General features: G+C 42.5%; 1 protein-coding gene across 2 annotated transcripts in view; it reads left to right on the top strand.

Annotated features, from left to right (window-relative positions):
• TSPAN18 (tetraspanin 18) overlaps positions 1–17811 on the top strand; it is a 148902-nt gene that overhangs the window by 129637 nt on the left and 1454 nt on the right. For both annotated transcript variants that reach the window (XM_053387479.1, XM_053387486.1), the window contains 4 exons: positions 2352–2426; positions 13145–13243; positions 14681–14860; positions 16771–16854. In XM_053387479.1, coding sequence (XP_053243454.1) covers positions 2352–2426; positions 13145–13243; positions 14681–14860; positions 16771–16854 — 438 coding nt within the window. The remainder of the gene's footprint in view (positions 1–2351; positions 2427–13144; positions 13244–14680; positions 14861–16770; positions 16855–17811) is intronic.

Here is a 17811-nt window from a genome sequence, read left to right as displayed (position 1 = left end):
AAGACATCTCACTCATGTTTCCCAGCCAGTTCAGGGGCATAACATCTAGCCCAGTTGGTTAGAGCGTGAGGCTGATTATGGCAAGGTCCCATACGGGCTACCTGTATATTCCTACATTGCAGGGGGTTGAATTAGATGACCAATGCCTTCCAGTTGTACGATTCAATGATCTCTGATAACACGTACCCCTATAAAACCACCTGTATTTTCATCAAGCATGCATACACAAGTGCTCCCATAAGAACTTTATACCTTATCTGCACCCCATTTCTCCCATATATCCATCAGTATGCACTATTTAATCAGCCCCAGAGTCAAGAGTATGAAGTCCCCCTTTGTCAGCCTTCTTCAAACTGCAAGTGAACTCCAAAAAAGTAATCAATTAGTTTCTAAGAAGTCCTTAAGGCACAAAATTCTAGTGTGGTTGCAGCCCACAAAGTTTGCCATATCACATTTGGGTACATGTGGAAAGAAAAACCTAAAGGTGTGGATGTGTGTATGTGCGCATGTGTGCACACCATCTGGGTCAAGTAAATTTGGGTTTCATTATAATGTACATTATAGCGATGCCATACATAATGAAAGGAAGCCTTTGATTGAAGTGGAAAGCTGCAACATTTTTGTTGTCCTAGTTCCCCACCCAGCCACCCTTCAATTTGCCTGTTATCCTATATACCTGAGGGTGTGCGTAATGGCTAAACTTTTCATTTGGTACGTCATTTTATTCATTATAAAATGGGATGGAAAAAGTTATGTAAGAGTTTCCCCCCAGGAACAAGGACTTCCCAAAGAAGGTTTCTTCCAAAGAGGGAGTGATGGGAAAGAATTGACTATGCAAAGCGATTTAGTGTGTGACTTGTGGAAATATTGGCCTGGCGAGATTTTCATATTTCTTCAGGAAGTTCAAATGAAGTGGCTGTTAACTGTAGCTGGGGTTGTGGGAGAAGTGTTACTTTCATGGCCTGATCAAAATCCAAGTCCTCATATGAAGTTTTCAAAAATAGATGAGCCAGAGACTTCCTGAGAGAGATTTTGCAGTGATACATAATGAATGCCTAAAGCTTTTAGCTCAAGTGTAAACTCAAGGCAAGCGTACAGCATGGATAAGAGACAAGAGAGAAACATGCATCCCAAGGGAAGTTCTCAAGCTTCTTTCTGCGTAGAGATTATTTTTCATGTTATATTTTTATAAGAAATGTTGCAGTTGAATCTGATATGTTGCATCAAGCGTCAGGCTGTGTTGTGCTTCACAGCCCCCAAAGCTGTTGTTCTAGCAGTTGATCTTTGCAAGGTTGGGTTTTAAAAAACCCAAAAAAACACTGCACACTGCTTGGAAGACTTAGAAATGAGCTTGCTGTGAAATACCCCTAAAGCCATTTCACTTGCTGCTTGATAAAATAGTGGGGTCCGTGGTGTATATTTGAATTTTGGAAGGCTACAAAAGAGTATAAATCAGTCTTGGTGTACCCATAGGAAATTCCTTTGTATCTGTCCCTTCCTCTTTCTCCACCCACGTTGCAACAAAGGTAAAGGGGGGGGGGGGAGAGAGAGAGAACTAAGTACTGCTTGATCTAATTTTTACTGAGGACCAAACTGGCACCAGGGGGAACTTTCCTCTCATTCAGGTGGTTAATGCACTTATCCCCCTGGCCGCAGTCCCAGTCCTGTTTCCCCAAGCCAGCAGCTAGACAAGGGCAAGCTATGTGATGAGTTTCATGTTTAGTTTGACCCTCAAAACATTCCAGTATGCAAGTCACGGTATTATTTGCAGATACAGATGGGGAAAGGAGGCTGAGAAAGAGTCTTCTCCCATACATTTGGATAATGAAACTGTGGATGGTCTTTTTCTCCATGTGAGAGTGTGGTTATTGTTATTGTTTATTACTATGTTATGTTTATGTGTGTTTTTGTGTTTTTATATTGTAAACCGCCCTGTGATCCTCGGATGAAGGACAGTATAGACATTAAATAAATAATAATAATAATTAGCCCAATGACTCTGGGGCAGAAAATCTATGTCAAAGTGATGGGGGCAGGGAGACCTTGGCAGGGAGGCCAGAGAGTGGAGGATTTTAAGTGAGTTGGTATGCTCAACAGTGAATCCATATGATCAGCAGAATGGTTTGTAAAGTAAAGCCTTGCAGTTTTGCAGTCTGGCGTGTCCCTGGATGTTTTGTTGATCTATGGATTTGGAAGATTTCTTCCAGTGTAGCTGCAGATTTCCTTTGCATGGCGAGGACAAATTCCTCACTCAGCTTGATTTATCGTTTTGATTATTTTGAGAGATTCTGTCCCAGCTGTTTGCTGTAGATGTACAGTGATTTGTCTGCCTTTCTTTTTCTCTCTTTCAGTTCTTCATGTTTATTTTGCTAATCTTCCTGGCAGAACTCTCAGCTGCAATCCTGGCTTTTATCTTTAGAGAAAATGTAAGTATTACAATGTCAGCATGGCGCCCTGCAGATTTTGGTTCAGGTGGACTTCAAGTTAGAAGGTTATAAGCTTGCTGAGTTGATATCTGTTATGATGGCAGTGGACCAATATTCCTATTATTACTCCTGGTCTGAACATCATGCAGTCACCTGTTGAATGCTAGCAGAAGAAACTTGTGTCAAGTAGATGGTTTATGTGTAGAGGAGATAACATGCCCCCCCCCAGGTTTCCAGAGTTAAGGAGCTTATGCAGGCTCATACTTTAAAAAAAATCATCCTCATTAAAATTGAATTAGCTTTAGTTTCATAGATCAGAGACAAAATTAATAACAGTTTGAGAGGTTAAAAGAACATAGTACAGCAGGATAGAAAGAAGTAAATTCATCATAAGTTATTTCATTGTGCCAGTATGAAGAATCTGTCACATGCATGCTTTTCCAAGTCTTCAGTGCAATGCTTATCTGTCCAGTACCACCTGTACTGAAAACAGAGCTTTAAATCAGCTCAGATAGACCAAACATTCCTTTAATAAAACTGCTATCATATTTAGGCTGCCATTTTCCTCTTGTCTAGATGATGGACTAAGCTGATGCCCTATCACAAGTCCATTCCATCTTTATTTGTGTGAGTTTTTCAAAAGAATGCACACAAAAAATTACATTTGAAATGTATGCATTTCTTATGTAAAACACACGCTTTTTACTTATATGTATTTTCAATGCATTTTCCTCATAAAATACGTATACTTATTGTCCATAAAACCCTTATTTTTGTGCATACCTTCTGCTTACTAAAGCTGAATTGCAAAATCTAACTGCAAGCAAGTTCAGGAGTGCAGATTTACCCACAATTCTCTGTGATGCAAAACAAAATACAAAAAAACACAACTACACATTCCTAAACAAAGGGATTGGGGTTTTTTGCTTTTACATTGGGGGGGGGGGTCCTCGGTTGGGGGGTGGGAGACTTGGAGCAATGACCAAAGCTTCCTAGGAACACCCACTTCCTTAGGAACTCTACTGTAAGTGTTGACTTGCAATACAGTGGTACCTCGGGTTAAGTACTTAATTCATTCTGGAGGTCCGTTCTTAACCTGAAACTGTTCTTAACCTGAAGCACCACTTTAGTTAATGGGGCCTCCTGCTGCCGCCGCGCCGCCAGAGCCCGATTTCTGTTTTCATCCTGAAGGAAAGTTCTTAACCTGAAGCACTATTTCTGGGTTAGCGGAGTGTGTAACCTTGAAGCGTATGTAACCTGAGATACCACTGTATAGGCAAACATGAGATACTTCTCCTTTTTTTGCTTTCACTTGTTTTCTTGTTGCATTTGTGAACACAGGAAACCCACATTTACACCTTACATAGCCAAAGTTAGCTGGTGTGTCCTGGTGTGACTTCAGTTGCTTTTGTCCATTGTTCTATTTGGCAAATTCAATTTCCTGCAAAATTTTTGCTTTGCTTTTGTATTTTGCTTTGTATTTATTTGGCTGTTTTCTGGCACAAATCTGCAGCCTCATTTCTGTGTGTTTGGGTTTTTTGTTTTAAAATAGAAGAGCTAAGGATAGAGACATTTAGCAAATGAACCTGTGGGAATGGCAGAAAAACAAAGTATTCACTAATAGGGTGAGAATGAGAATGACACAAAGGAGCCTGTGGACAGAAACTTTGGCATAGTGTAACTCAATGCTCTATAAACACAGGGCTTGCTTTTAATTCCCCCATGTTTAAGGAAGTAGGTGGTTAGATTTTAAAAAAACATTGCAAGCCCCAAGAGCCCATTGTGTTCTGTAGTAAGCTGCAGTGTGAGCTTCCATGGGGCATTTTGGTTCACCGCTGTGGGAGCTTGAATAATGCTGTGTCTGAAACATATACCTTTCACTTGAAGTACAAGAAAACGTAAGATTTTTCCCTGTCCATGTAGAAACATACATACCTGCATATATAATTTTATTAGTATGCTACCTTTCTGCAGTTCAAACCACGCTCAAGGTTGCTTACCACATGAAAAAATTACACAACGACAACATAACAAAAGTAGTCATAATAAATGAAACATTTTTTAAAAAATGCACAACTAAGCCAAACCATTTCCACATAAATCACAAGGGCTAAAATAAAGATACAAAAAATCAGCAGCAATAACCCCCAACCACAACAGCCTCTGCCAAACAGCACCCTAGCCTAAGAGTCTGTGCAGCAACCTCAGCTTTTGTAGTTGGAGTCAGTCAAGACCCCGTCCTCCCAGGCCAGATGGAAAAAGGCCTGTGTGAGTATTAAACTTTCCATTCTAGTCACTCTTCATTTTTCTCTGGCTTTTCTGATATCAACTGTATGATTCACAGTGTTCCCAATGAGCTCATTCTCCTGTTCCTTTATTCTGCCCATATCACCTCTCCCTGCCTCCCTCTTAGATTCTTTCCTTCCAAGATACAAGTTTTGGCCCATCTCTTTCTCAAGGACTTTGCAAATTCTGCAGCTCCCTGTTGCTAATTTATTGCTTTCTTAACACCCTTTGTGCTGGCTAAATAATTGCCACTAATAATAATGACACATAGTAACATTGTTACTAAGCTTTCTACCATCAGTTTGGTGCTTTTTTAATATATGCAGATTTAGGAAGCTGTTGTTGCAGGTTTGTGTGACTGATTAAACACATAAATTTGGGAAGACTCAGTGGTAAAGCAACTACAGAAAGTCCCAGTTTCAATCCTTGGTATCTCTAGGTAGAAGTAGATATTCCTGCTTGAAACCCTGAAAAGTTGCTGGTCTGACTCAGTGTTAGGCAGCTTCCTATGTTTCTATGGGCTGTGGAACTGAATTGCACACATTACTTACGTTGTACAGTGGTCACAATGAAATCCAGTAGCTTGATCTTGTGCAAAAAATTAAGATTGTGGTGTTGCATCCTCAACAGGGCTCAGATATGTACCTTTATTTCATTTTGCATTTGGAACCCACTTCCAATATTCAATACTTCCCATTGTTTGTCAGAACAGCCCTGAGAACCTTGGACTTACGCCCCACCCACAAATATCCCAGTTCTTTGTTCCATCTGGCAAATTTTCTCTTGATGTCCATAATCTCTCCTGTCCTCCAGCTGTGCATTGCTCTGAGGCTTCTCTTCACCCTCCAGAGTATATTTGGGGAGGACATGGAAAGAAAGGGGCTCATTGCACTAGTGAGAATCGTTGAGCTGGCTTCTGCTAGCACAATAATTTAGTTGAACAAGAACCCTAGGGGCTTTTTTACCCCAAAGTAGAGTTCACATTCTATTGCTTATATCCTCTTGTTGTTAATACAACCCACCATGTCTCTAGGCTCATGATCTTGGAAAGTGTGCTTCTGTTCATAACATGTGTAGACACTTGGGTGCCCATGCTATCAGGGACATATGTTATTACCTCTGTTTCCATGGGTTTATTTCCTTAAACAAGATGTACTTTGCTTTGTGACTTAGAGAAAAATGTATTTTCTTTCCTTTAAAGATCTTCAAGATCTTTACCTGTAGTAATATATTGCAGTATTTCAGTTGGTTGCTCCCGTTAATGAATCTGATGAAAGCAGAACAATCATCTTTTTTTTTTATTTAAAAAAAAGCCTTTTACTGGTTTGACAGGACTAATTGTAGTGTGTGTTTTATACAGAAGAAATTAATGAGGGAGTAAGTATAGAGTAACCTTGCAGCAGACTTAACAAGGATTTAACATCGGTTTAATTTTTCCCAAAGAGGCTATGTTTTCACCATTATTTTTTTTTAAAAAAGACCTTAAAATAAGTGAAGAAGTGAGGTTTAGAAAGTCAATGCTGAAAGAGTCATATCTGTCCAAAGGTTAGAAGGAAATAATGTTTCTCTTCTCAGCTGGTGTTCTCTGCAATTGAACAGAAGGGAAAGAACTGCACTTTGTAAGGAGTTTTAGATACCCCACTTCAAGTAGCACAGGCAGAGAGAAAGCGTAATTGTGTCTTGGTGGCAACAGCTATTGCTCTATAAATAGCGACCACTTCCTGGGGATCTGTTGGGGTCTGGTCAATACAGCTCTTGTTTTCTGAATTTGTTGAATTCTTTCAGGACAGCGCAAATAGAAGACCTCACACATAGTAGAGGAAAACCACACACTTACACAAGCTGTTACATTTAGGTATCAACAGTCCAGGTGTGCATGTTTTTCTTTCCGTGTGCCTATGAACAATGGGGATTTGCTTTCCTGTGATTGTACAGTGTTTTTGAGCATGTTGCAGCATTAAGGGAGGGAAACCAAAAGAATAGACTATGGGTGTGGCTATCCTTCAGGCACAAGCAGCATTCATTTCTTGCATCCAGCTCACCTAGTGACCTCACAACTCACAAAGTTTTCAACATATGCCTGTACTTGGCTGGGTGGGTGTGATACTTTATGGCTGCAAGGAGCCTCTCTGAGCATTCTGAGAAGCATACTCTAGAATCATTGCATTTTACAATGGCTATTCCGGCACCCTTAGTGGTCTTTCTGATATTAGCGCTGTGGCCCAAGCATCTTCTGCAACTTTGCAAGGGACTATGGAGCGCACTACTTAGATCACATAGTCTCCACTGATTCTCCTAAATGTATTGCTGCCCCAAGTACCGTATTTTTCGCTCGATAACACGCACCTGACCATAACACGCACATAGTTTTTAGAGGAGGAAAACAAGAAAAAAAAATTCTGAATGAAACAGTGGATGTATCATTTTTGTGCTTCATGCTGCGGCCACAGACATGTGATTTGACGGTGAGTTTGGGGTAGCCCAATGCAAAGATCCTGAGGATCCATGTGGATCTGTGCTTTGTAACCACGTTTTTGCACCATTGCAGCCCCAGGCAACAGTGGGTGCGTGATTTTTTTGGTGCAGGCTGTAGCCATGGACATGCTATGTGATCTGATGGTGAATTTGGGGTGACCCAATGCAAAGATCCTGAGGATCCATGTGGATCTGTGCTTTGTAACCACGTTTTTGCACCATTGCAGCCCCAGGCAACAGTGGGTGCGTGATTTTTTTGGTGCAGGCTGTAGCCATGGACATGCTATGTGATCTGATGGTGAATTTGGGGTGACCCAATGCAAAGATCCTGAGGATCCATGTGGATCCATGCTTTGTAACCACGTTTTTGTACCATTGCAGCCCCAGGCAACAGTGGGTGCGTGATTTTTTTGGTGCAGGCTGTAGCCATGGACATGCTATGTGATCTGATGGTGAATTTGGGGTGACTCAATGCAAAGATCCTGAGGATCCATGTGGATCCGTGATTGGAACCACGTTTTAAGTAGGGAGGGAAGGAAAAACATAGAAGCGACAAGGAGAGGGGTGTGCAGAGAAGCAGCTGGCTAAGAATGCAGGAGAGGGGTTTTACCGGAGGGAGGAAAGGAAGGCAAAAGTCCCCCCCCCCAAGCCAGCCAGCTCTCTCTCTCTCCCCCCCCCCAACCTGCATGTTGCCTTCGAGTCCCAGACGCACGGAAAGGAATTGCCTGGAGGGGAGGGGTTTTCTCTGCTCTTTGTTCCGTTTGAGCAAACACAGTAAGGAAACAGAAGTGGGTGGGCAGTAAGACCCTGAGGCAGAATGCAGGAAAGCAGCAACTTCCTCCCTCCTTTCCTCCCTTCTCCGGACGATTTGATATTTGCCTGATTTATGCCTTCACTTGCGCTTGTCAGCTCCAGGGACCACACATTCGCTCAATAACACGCACAGACATTTCCCCTTACTTTTTAGGAGAAAAAATCTGCGTGTAATAGAGGGAAAAATACGGTAGTGTTCCTTGTGTTCCTACTGTAGTTGAGCCAGCCCAGTCTGCCAAATTAGCAGGGACGCTAGCAGGACAAGTAGGACATGTGCTGCCCATGCTTTTCTTAAAGGTAAAAGGTAAAGGGACAACTCTGGAGTTGTGGCACTCATCTCACTTTACTGGCCGAGGGAGCCGGCATACAGCTTCTGGGTCATGTGGCCAGCATGACTAAGCCACTTCTGACGAACCAGAGCAGTGCACGGAAACGCCGTTTACCTTCCTGACGGAGTGGTGCCTATTTATCTACTTGCACTGCGTGCTTTCGAACTGCTCGGTTGGCAGGAGCTGGGACTGAACAACAGGAGCTCCCCCCATTGTGGGGATTTGAACCGCCAACCTTCCGATCGGCAAGCCCTAGGCTCAGTGGTTTAGACCACAGCGCCACCCAAAATATAGGTCTTTACTTGGCTATAAATGGGGTACCATATCAGGCTGCGTTCAGGTAGGAGGAACCTGGAGAAGAGACTCTGCAGAAAGTTGCATATGATCATAGGAAGCTACCTCCTACAGAGTAAGACTCTTGGTCCATCTATCTCAGTATCATCTACAGTTTAGAATCTATACTGAGTGGCAGCAGCTTTCCAGGATTTCAGATAGGGGAGTTTGCTTGGAGATGCTGGGGACTGAGCCAGAAAACTATCACATGTAAAGCTGTGGCCCTTCCCCATCAGACGTTGCGGGCTACAACTCCCATCAGCTCCAGCCAGTGTGGCCAGTGGTTGTGATTGATAGGAGGAGTAGTTCACAACACCTGGAGGGAACCACATGAGCTATCCCTGACCTAGTGACAATATCTTGGTGCACAATGCACAGCATAAACCTGTGAGGTGGGAAGGTTTGTTTGGAGGGTGGGGGTGGCCAGTTGGCCCAGAATTACCATTTGAACACCCCTGTGTGCCATGTACACCATCCCTTTGGTTCAGTGTCAAGTGCTAAATCAACTAAGTGGGTGGATAAATATTTCCTAAGATAAATATTTGGAGTGGTGGTGAAGAGGTAATGTAATATGTTTTGGCCTACTGTTACTGAGGCAGTCGGGCCAAAATATGTTGATGGAGGTAGAAAGTTAAAGGTAATTAGTTGTGCTGAAGTAACAGATCAGAGTGAAAGGATATTAAATATCCTGGCAAGTGTAGAAATTATTTCTTCGAGTGCTGTACCATTCAGTATAGATGCAGCCTCTCTGCACTTCCTTATTAGCTTATTGGCTTGTGAGGTGGTATTATGCTTAATGCTCTGCATAGCCCGTCTCCCTCTTGAGACAGATGTAATTGATAGACGCTTCGCTGTCTGCCTTATGGTGCAACACAACTTTTCCTTGTACAACATCTTGTGTCCAAAGCTCTCACAACACTATATGGGGTTAAATTATATAGTTAGAGGTAAATAATTAATAGCAGAGGGGAAAGAAGAAATTAAGAACCACAACAAGGCTTAAGAGAGATGTTTTCTGCTGAGATTTGAAGTAGGGCAGATAGCAGTGAAGCAGACAGGCAAGGAATCGGTTTCAAATGGCTGAAGCTGTTAGAGGAGAAGATCCTTCCCTTGAATAAAGCTTGGAGGGTTGGAGAAGAGAACTGAGAGGGGAGCAGCGAGGGAGAGTCAGCAACAGTTGAGAAGAGCTCACAGTTTAGAGGTTTAAAACAATGTTAAAAACAAAGTGGTTTTCAAAATGAAAGAGCAAAAACCACTATTAGAAGTTTAGAACTTGAGTCTTATTAAAAATGAAATGAATGGTGAGGCTGAAGACTTGTGGTTGTTGATTCACCACCACCACAGAAAGTGATGTTTTCTCTTCTAAAGAGATCACGGGCAAGTCCCATAGTAAGAGACAGGTGAAAGGTTGTTCTCTTACAAGTGACAGCACTACAACAACTGCTGCTAGGTGCTATTTGTCATGTGTGAGGCTCATCGAGTAGCAGCTGGAGGCTGCTTTTCATCAATAACTGCCACAACTTACTAAAATACCTCATTAGGAAGATCAGCATATTAAGGTGGTGGGTGTGCTCTCAAGTGGAAGAAGATAAACAAGCTTTGTAGTAGCTGTGGAAGAATCCATTCTTCCTACTCTGCTTAGATCAGTCTGGATCCTTTTGAGAGAAATGACCTTCCCCACATCATGTGCCAAATGCTGCTTTTCAGAAAGCTCTCAATAATAGCTATATGGCAGGGCGATGCTACTCCCAATTCATTTCAGCTTTCATAGCAGTAGCAATACCTGCTGAATAACTTTCCTGCTGTTTAACAATTACAGGCATAGATGTGCCCTTCAGCGCCTGAGGTCAAGTTCATATTGGGACTGGCAGTAGTTCTTTTTTTCTTGTCATTTCAGAATTTACCTGTTGGGAGAGAAGCTGCTTTCTTTATCACCTCCTCTTCTCTCCTCACCCCCTTCCTTCCTTCTATAATGTAGGAGTATCCCAAGCAAAAGGGGAGTTTGGGAAGGGGGAGGGAATGAGAAGATGGGGAGGAAGCTTTTTCTCCCTGCTGCAGCAGCAGGCAGTTAAGGAGGTGGGTGGGGGATCCCATTTTCTCCCTGGGCCCCCAAGCAGTTCTTCTTCAGCTCAGCTTGCATTCCAACCTGGAGGGAGGTCTGCTTAGAAAATAAGTACACATTCCAAGAGTGCCAAATTTGTATGCTGACATAGGTAATTATGAGACTCAGCAGCAGCACTACAGAATACTGCATCTATTAATTCAAGTATTTTTATGCAGCGAGGATAGGACATAGAAACACCTTCGCAGCCTAACACAAACCTCTAATAAAGGAGAGAAACAGTGCTTGGTCAAGTGCTACTGATTTTAGACTGCTTTGTTTTATGGATTTTTTTTAACACTGAAAATAAGCCGTGTGACTTATGTTATTAACTGCCTCCTGCCCCCACCTTTGTCCAGATACTTGGAACAAAGTAAAATGTTATACTAGTGAAAGGAAGGAGTTTCTTTTCTGGCCAATAAGCACAATCCCAGCGCTGGGCTTTGTTTTAGGTCAAATCTCATAAAAATCACAAACACAAACCTCAAACATTTCCTTTGGGAGCACGCCTGTCAAAATAAAGGTTTCACTTTATATTCAAATGACTCTTTTGTTTCAGAACTGGTCAAAGGAAGCCAATTGGGACTATTACCAACTGTAATATTAGTTTCAAAGTCTGCACTTAGGAAACAGACAAGCATCAATAAAAAGTCTGGGCGGCTGTCTCCGCAGGATGGGAGCCTGGGCGGGTAAATTATGCAAAAGAAGGGAAGGGAAACACAATGCTGGAGCACATGGAGTGGCACCTTCTAACCCCCAGGCCCCTGACGGTGCTGCATTATTTCCCCGGGGAGAATCTCCATCCGGCCTGACTAATAGGCATTTCCACTCGAAGGGAACATGGCCTCTTCACATTGGAGTTGCTGGAGGTGTAGCTTCAACAAGCCCTCTGTGACTTCTGTGAGGTCTGCAGGATTTCCATTAATATTAGTAATAAAGTTCCAGGGAAAACAATATAAAAAGTAAAATGACCCCCCAGTGTGTTGGTAGCACACGTTGTATTACTGAGAACTTGTTAAGTCTTAACTGTTAAGTGCTCATTCTGCTTAAATGATGAAGCGTCAGAATGCTATATGTGTGTGCGCGCATGTGTTTTCACCTACCTGGTTAAAATTTGTTCTGCTATACTTCTGGCATGACTGAGGGCTCATCCACACTTTGAATTGCTTCTTCTCCCCCATGAAAACCTGTGGTTTAGTGCTGAGTCAGAAAAGACGAGTTTTCTGCAGATTGCCGTTGGTTCCGATTTAGCACTAAAGACTGAGTTTGCCATGGGAAAGTAGCAGGGCTAAGGCAAAAATGCTTGGACCCTTGGCTAGAAGGCACAAGACAGACAGAAAACTCCTTGGGTCCATGCTTTCACGGGTGAATGAGTGCTAAGAGGGATCTAGAAAGATGGTTCTAGCAGTGACCACGAAGGGTACTCTTATGAGCAAGCGGCTTTCAGTAAATTGCCATCATTTCGATTGAGATTCTTCTCAGTTTATTCCCAGCCTTTATAGGAGGGAAGTGGCCTGAACTGGTATTTAATTTTCTGTTTTTATTTGCAGTTGTCATTCACCATGACAGTTGAAGATGCAATTAACAAAAGTTTATGAGCATTGAACATGTACAGTGTTAAAGTATAATTACTGCCTGTAAAACTGGAGAAGCAGTGGAATGAGACAGCACTAGGGTTGTTCACACACAGTGCTAAACCATGGTGTAGCACTGCATGAATGAGACTCAGCATACCTGAGCAAAGCATAGAGTTCACATCCTTGCCCCTTTTCTCTCCTCCTTCTGAGTGGCTGGGAGGAATGCTTCTGTCTAGTTCAGATGTACTTTTAAAGAACCTTCATTTACAGTTTTGACCAGGCCCCCTGGTTCAAATGCAGCACTAAAGCTGAGATTACTTTAAACTGAAACAAAACTTGACAGATGTCTCCCTCTTGGCTTTGCAGGAAGAGATGGGAGTGCATGAGAAAAGTACAGTATTTCTCCAGGGTTTCCCAACCTCACCTGGGACCTTTGCATGCAGAGCAAAGCTCCACCACTGAACTGAAGTCTTTTCTCTCAAATTATTAGGTGGGAGGAGTGTCTTGAGCAAACTTCAAGGGAATATGAAGTCCCCTCATGCCATGGCCTTTTCTATCCCAGCTCAGAATAAAGGATATGGGTCACCTATCAATTTATCAGCAAGCATCTCTCGTGCTGGCTATCCTGGACCCAGGTGGAATTAGCACCCCGTCTCAATCACAAAAATTAGACGACCTTGTAAGGTTAATCTGTGATGTGCTCAGAGCACTGGCAGCATCTAAGCACCGCTAGCCACTATATTTCTGCACTTTGAATAGCAGGCATGAATCATTTCTCATTTTGCTTCATTCTGTATGTTGCAGTTGACCAGAGAGTTTTTTACAAAGGAACTGAAGAAGCACTATCAAGGCAACAATGACTCTGACGTCTTCTCTTCCACCTGGAACTCGGTCATGATCACAGTGAGTAGTAGCTTGCCTAGTGCATCACTGCAGATGGACCCTGAGCCCTAATGAATTGTCACTAGTCCCCTTTAAGTAGCCTTACAAAGCCTAGACAGATATGTATGGTTATAATACAATGGCCAAGAGGTAAAATGTAATGACTGCCTTCCATTTGTTGGGGAGAAAACGGATGGCAGACAAAACGCCACTCCCAATTTCTTCACAAACAGCTGGCTGGTATTTCTGGTTTCTTTTACACACGTGCAGCTGCATCAGCCTGGTGGATTGTCTGCAATCAAGCCTGATTCCATGCCCTATCTCAGGGGTAAGGAACGTGGCTCTTGAGACATCATTGGGCTTCAACTCCCATAAGACCCAGCCAGCATGGCTAATGGTCAGGGATTATGGGAATTGTAGTCCAGCAACACCTGGAGGGCAACAGGTTGCCCACCCCTGCTCTTCCTGGATCATGGGGAATGTTCTCTGTAATAGTTCTCTGTAACTGATGTGACAATTGGTTGTGATGGCTTTCATTTTAGCATTATATTATTAAGAAGACAGGGAGAGACTAACCATAATGCTTGTCCATTAGTTCTGAAGATAGTCAAATATTAATCTCATCCTCCCATCAGTCAGGCACCGACAATATTTAATTACTTAAAATAAAAATAAACCGAGAGTCCTTCTGTACATTACATTTGGCCGTGCCAATGGAGCATCAGCTACAGGAAGATTTGGGCAGATGGGCAGGCAGGAGAGGATGTCTTATTCTACTGGATAAATCACATTGGCCATTATCCATAAAACTAATTACAACAGCGAAAAACACTTTCATTCTGTGTTAAGGCAGGCTTTGTAGTTTTCCTTTCTATCTGTCTTAAACTCCCAGAGAAGCTGTTCCACTGTATTAAAAGCAATATTGAGATGTGTGTATATTCTATGTCGAGGCAACCTACATTCTGCACCAAGAAAGGCTGAATTATGCAGTAGAAATCATGTGGATTTTACATGCACACGTATGCTTATTTTGCAGAATTACTTTGTGTTGCTTAATTATGAGAAAGAGCAAATAACTATCCAGGGCACTAAAGACTGAGCACTGGAAACTCCCCTGAGCCAACTTTGATCTTTGAAGATTTTGCCATATGTTACACCCACAGTTTCCAGCTTGCCTTCACAATCCTAATGGCTAGTCACAAGCTTTTTTTAAAAGGGTGGGTGGGGAGGAAAGAGGGGGAAAATGAAGCATGGAAAGCTTTGAAAGAATCTAGAATTGTGTGTTGTTTGTATGTCTGCAGAAGCCACACAGCCTGCCATACTGAATCCATTTGAATATGGATGGTTCCTATGCATCTTCTGTCATTCAGGTTTCATATTATTTTCAATGGCGCTGTGATGCCTCCTATCCTGCAGAGAGACAGTATCCACTATTTAATCACCTTTCCTGTCTGCTAGTTTGGCTGCTGTGGTGTCAATGGTCCAGAAGATTTTGAAACTGGCCCTCGTCTTCATCCCCTGTATTCACACGGTGCAATTCCTGAAGCTTGTTGCCGACGGGAAGTCCAATCTCGTAATGGAGCATTCATCAACAAAGAAGAGTGTCTCAGGGGTAATGATATGTATCAAAACCAACAGGTAAGGGCAACACAGAAATGGTATTTTAAACTATTGGGGGCAAAATGTACGTATGGTGTGTGCAAGCACCCATCTTAAAGTCCCTTTTAAAACTTATTTTTGCCAAAATTGATGTAGACTTTGCCCCTTTCTTTTTTGATTAACACTGTGGAACAAAAGTGTTCAATGATCTTTCATGATACTTTCCACAATCCTTCAATGTGATTTACTGTTGCCCACATTTTTCAGATGAGGAACTGAGATTGAGAGGTGGTAACTTTCACAACACCACACAGTATGCCTATAGAACAGGAGAGAAAGTTGAACCCAAGGATCTGTGACGGCTTTCACAATTGCAAACCATCCGCCATACAGAATTGAAACCTGTTTTGTGTTTCTTATAACTGGCAGAAGTAGTGAAGGCAGTCCCTGCCCAGCTCTTTTGGGCAGCATATTTGTTCCAATAGTTGCAAGGAATATTCCCTTCTTTCTAGTGCCATCTAGTCAAAATCTCTGCTTCTCAAGTTCAGCAGAAGCAAAGAGGCTAAGTGGTCCATGTAATAATGTACAAGGGGAGAGTGAGTAGTCCTGTGGGCAGATGTGTGTGTGGTGAACAAGAGATTATTTTGGAGTAAAGTGCCAAAACATGAGGAAACATGGGCAGGAAATTGAGGGACCCAGAATGGTTGATACAGCGTGGCAACTTGCAGATCCAAGAGCGATGCCATTGGCTTGAGGACTCAGTATTATCGGCATGTAATTTTGTTATTTACCTACCCTGATTTGATGTTATAAACTATATCCAAGGCAAGCTGGAGTAGATGCAGGCAGAGCAATCCAAACACAGTCTAGTGGGGCAGGTGTGTGGATGGAATAGAGGTGTCCCTTCTCTTAACTTTGGCGGTTAAACCAGCCTGCTGCCAAACATGCTGCGTGGGCAGGACACCCACTGACATTTCCTCCACCAGTGGTGGCCAGCGGTAAGTCCCTACACGTTCTGAGGGCAGGGAGAGTGTGGCGCTGAGTTGGACCTTAAGATGTGGTCTCACAGCTGCCATGCGTTGGGCCTGGCCTGAAGCTAAGAGCTGTGCCAGCCCAGAGCTGGCAAAGGGATCAGGCCCTGCCATCCTGCCTATGATTTGCTGTTGCTGCTGAGGCTGTGGATACAGTGGTGGCCCAACTTCCGCAGAGCCCTGGTGGTGCACCCTTAAAAGCAATAGATTTCGCAAAATGTTTGAAAACTTGAGATCTTGCCAAGCCAGAGAGACGACGTGAACCTCTTCTAAAGGTGGCAGGTTTTGCGATTTTCATTGCCATAGAATGGAGATGTTGCAGTTCCGTTTCATCATCAACAACATCATAATTTATTTATACCCCACCCATCTGGCTGGGTTTCCCCATCCACTCTGGGCAGCTCCCAACAGAATATTAAAAGCACAATAAAACATCAAACATTAAAAACTTCCCTAAACAGGCTGCCTTCAGATGTCTTCTAAAAGTCAAGATGGTAGCACCTCAGTAAAAACATACTAGTTGACCTAGACTCATTCAGTATTGTAAAACTAATTAATGACTGTGTCTGGAATTCAAGAACTTGCATCTCCAGAGCTGGGTTGAAAAAGAAAATTTAAGTCAGCTTATTGAACTCTTTTCCTTTGCAATGTGTTTACGTATCTGTGCATCCTGTAGAACAAATGGGGTCTCTGTAGCTATTTTTCTGTCAGCCTTGCTGTAACTCCTGGATTATGCTTAGCTGATCAGCTTTTGTGTCCCTATGGGCTATGCTGTCAAAATGAACTTTTAATGGATGCTCCTTCCTCCAGGGATGCTTGAAGAGGGACCTGTCATTTCATGTCTTACCAGGTCATCAAACATGACCCCTGAAACACTTTGAGTATGAGTTTGGTTCATGGCAGTTTCTTTCTTCCTAGGGCTGCTACACTGTGATACTTAACTCCTTTGAAACGTACGTGTACCTTGCAGGAGCTCTTGCCATTGGTGTATTAGCCATCGAGGTATAGTGGAAGGTTTCATTATTACTTTTTAATAGAATTTGCATACCTTTTAATTGTAAATTAAACCTCAAAGCAGTTTGAGTTGGTATGCTAAACACCATAAATCATGTGGTTTCCTTTTTGTAGCTTCCCACCTCATCTTCCTGTCTAATTTAGTTGTATATTATCTGTAGTAGTTTAAAAGTGGAAGAATTTATTTGAAGGGAAAAAATATAACCAGACACTGCCCTCTGCTGTTGGGCATAGTGTAAACAATAGATGCATCAGACATGACGAACTTGCTCATTCTGAATTCGCATCTAAAATGAATTCAAGGGGTTTTATTTATCTGAAATTGTAAAATCAAAATAGATATATTTAATTATTAATTTTGAAATTCTTCATATGTTTGATAGTATGCCAGCAAAGAGGGCTTTTAAATGTATCTTTTTTTAATAAGCCAGTGATATTCAAGACAACAAGCAAAGGAAATTGACAGTGGTACCTCTGGTTACGTACTTACCGTAATTCATTCTGGAGGTCCGTTCTTAACCTGAAACTGTTCTTAACCTGAAGCACCACTTTAGCTAATGGGGCCTCCCGCTGTCGCTGCACCGCCGCAGCGCAGTTTCTGTTCTCATCCTGAAGCAAAGTTCTTAACCCGAGGTACTATTTCTGGGTTAGCAGAGTCTGTAACCTGAAGCGTATGTAACCCGAGGTACCACTTGTAATGCTAAAGCCAAGCTCCGTGGTTTGCTTTAAATTCCATATGCCAAGCAATGTGCTGACACACACAACTTAATAATAATAATAATATTTATATGCCACCCATCTGACTGGGTTTCCGTAGCCACAGGCTTACAATTTGAATAATCTCACTTTATTCCTAATTGAGAAGTAAACCACAGAGGGGCTGAATTAGCATTGCAACCAAGCTAACGTTCCATGGTTTGTTTCTCCTAAACAGACTATGGAGCA

Source organism: Podarcis raffonei, chromosome 1 (assembly GCF_027172205.1).
Source record: "Podarcis raffonei isolate rPodRaf1 chromosome 1, rPodRaf1.pri, whole genome shotgun sequence".
NCBI classification, from domain to species: Eukaryota; Metazoa; Chordata; class Lepidosauria; order Squamata; family Lacertidae; genus Podarcis; species Podarcis raffonei.
The sequence above is the reverse complement of the archived record's forward strand: the minus strand, read 5'-3'. Positions and strand labels throughout refer to the sequence as shown.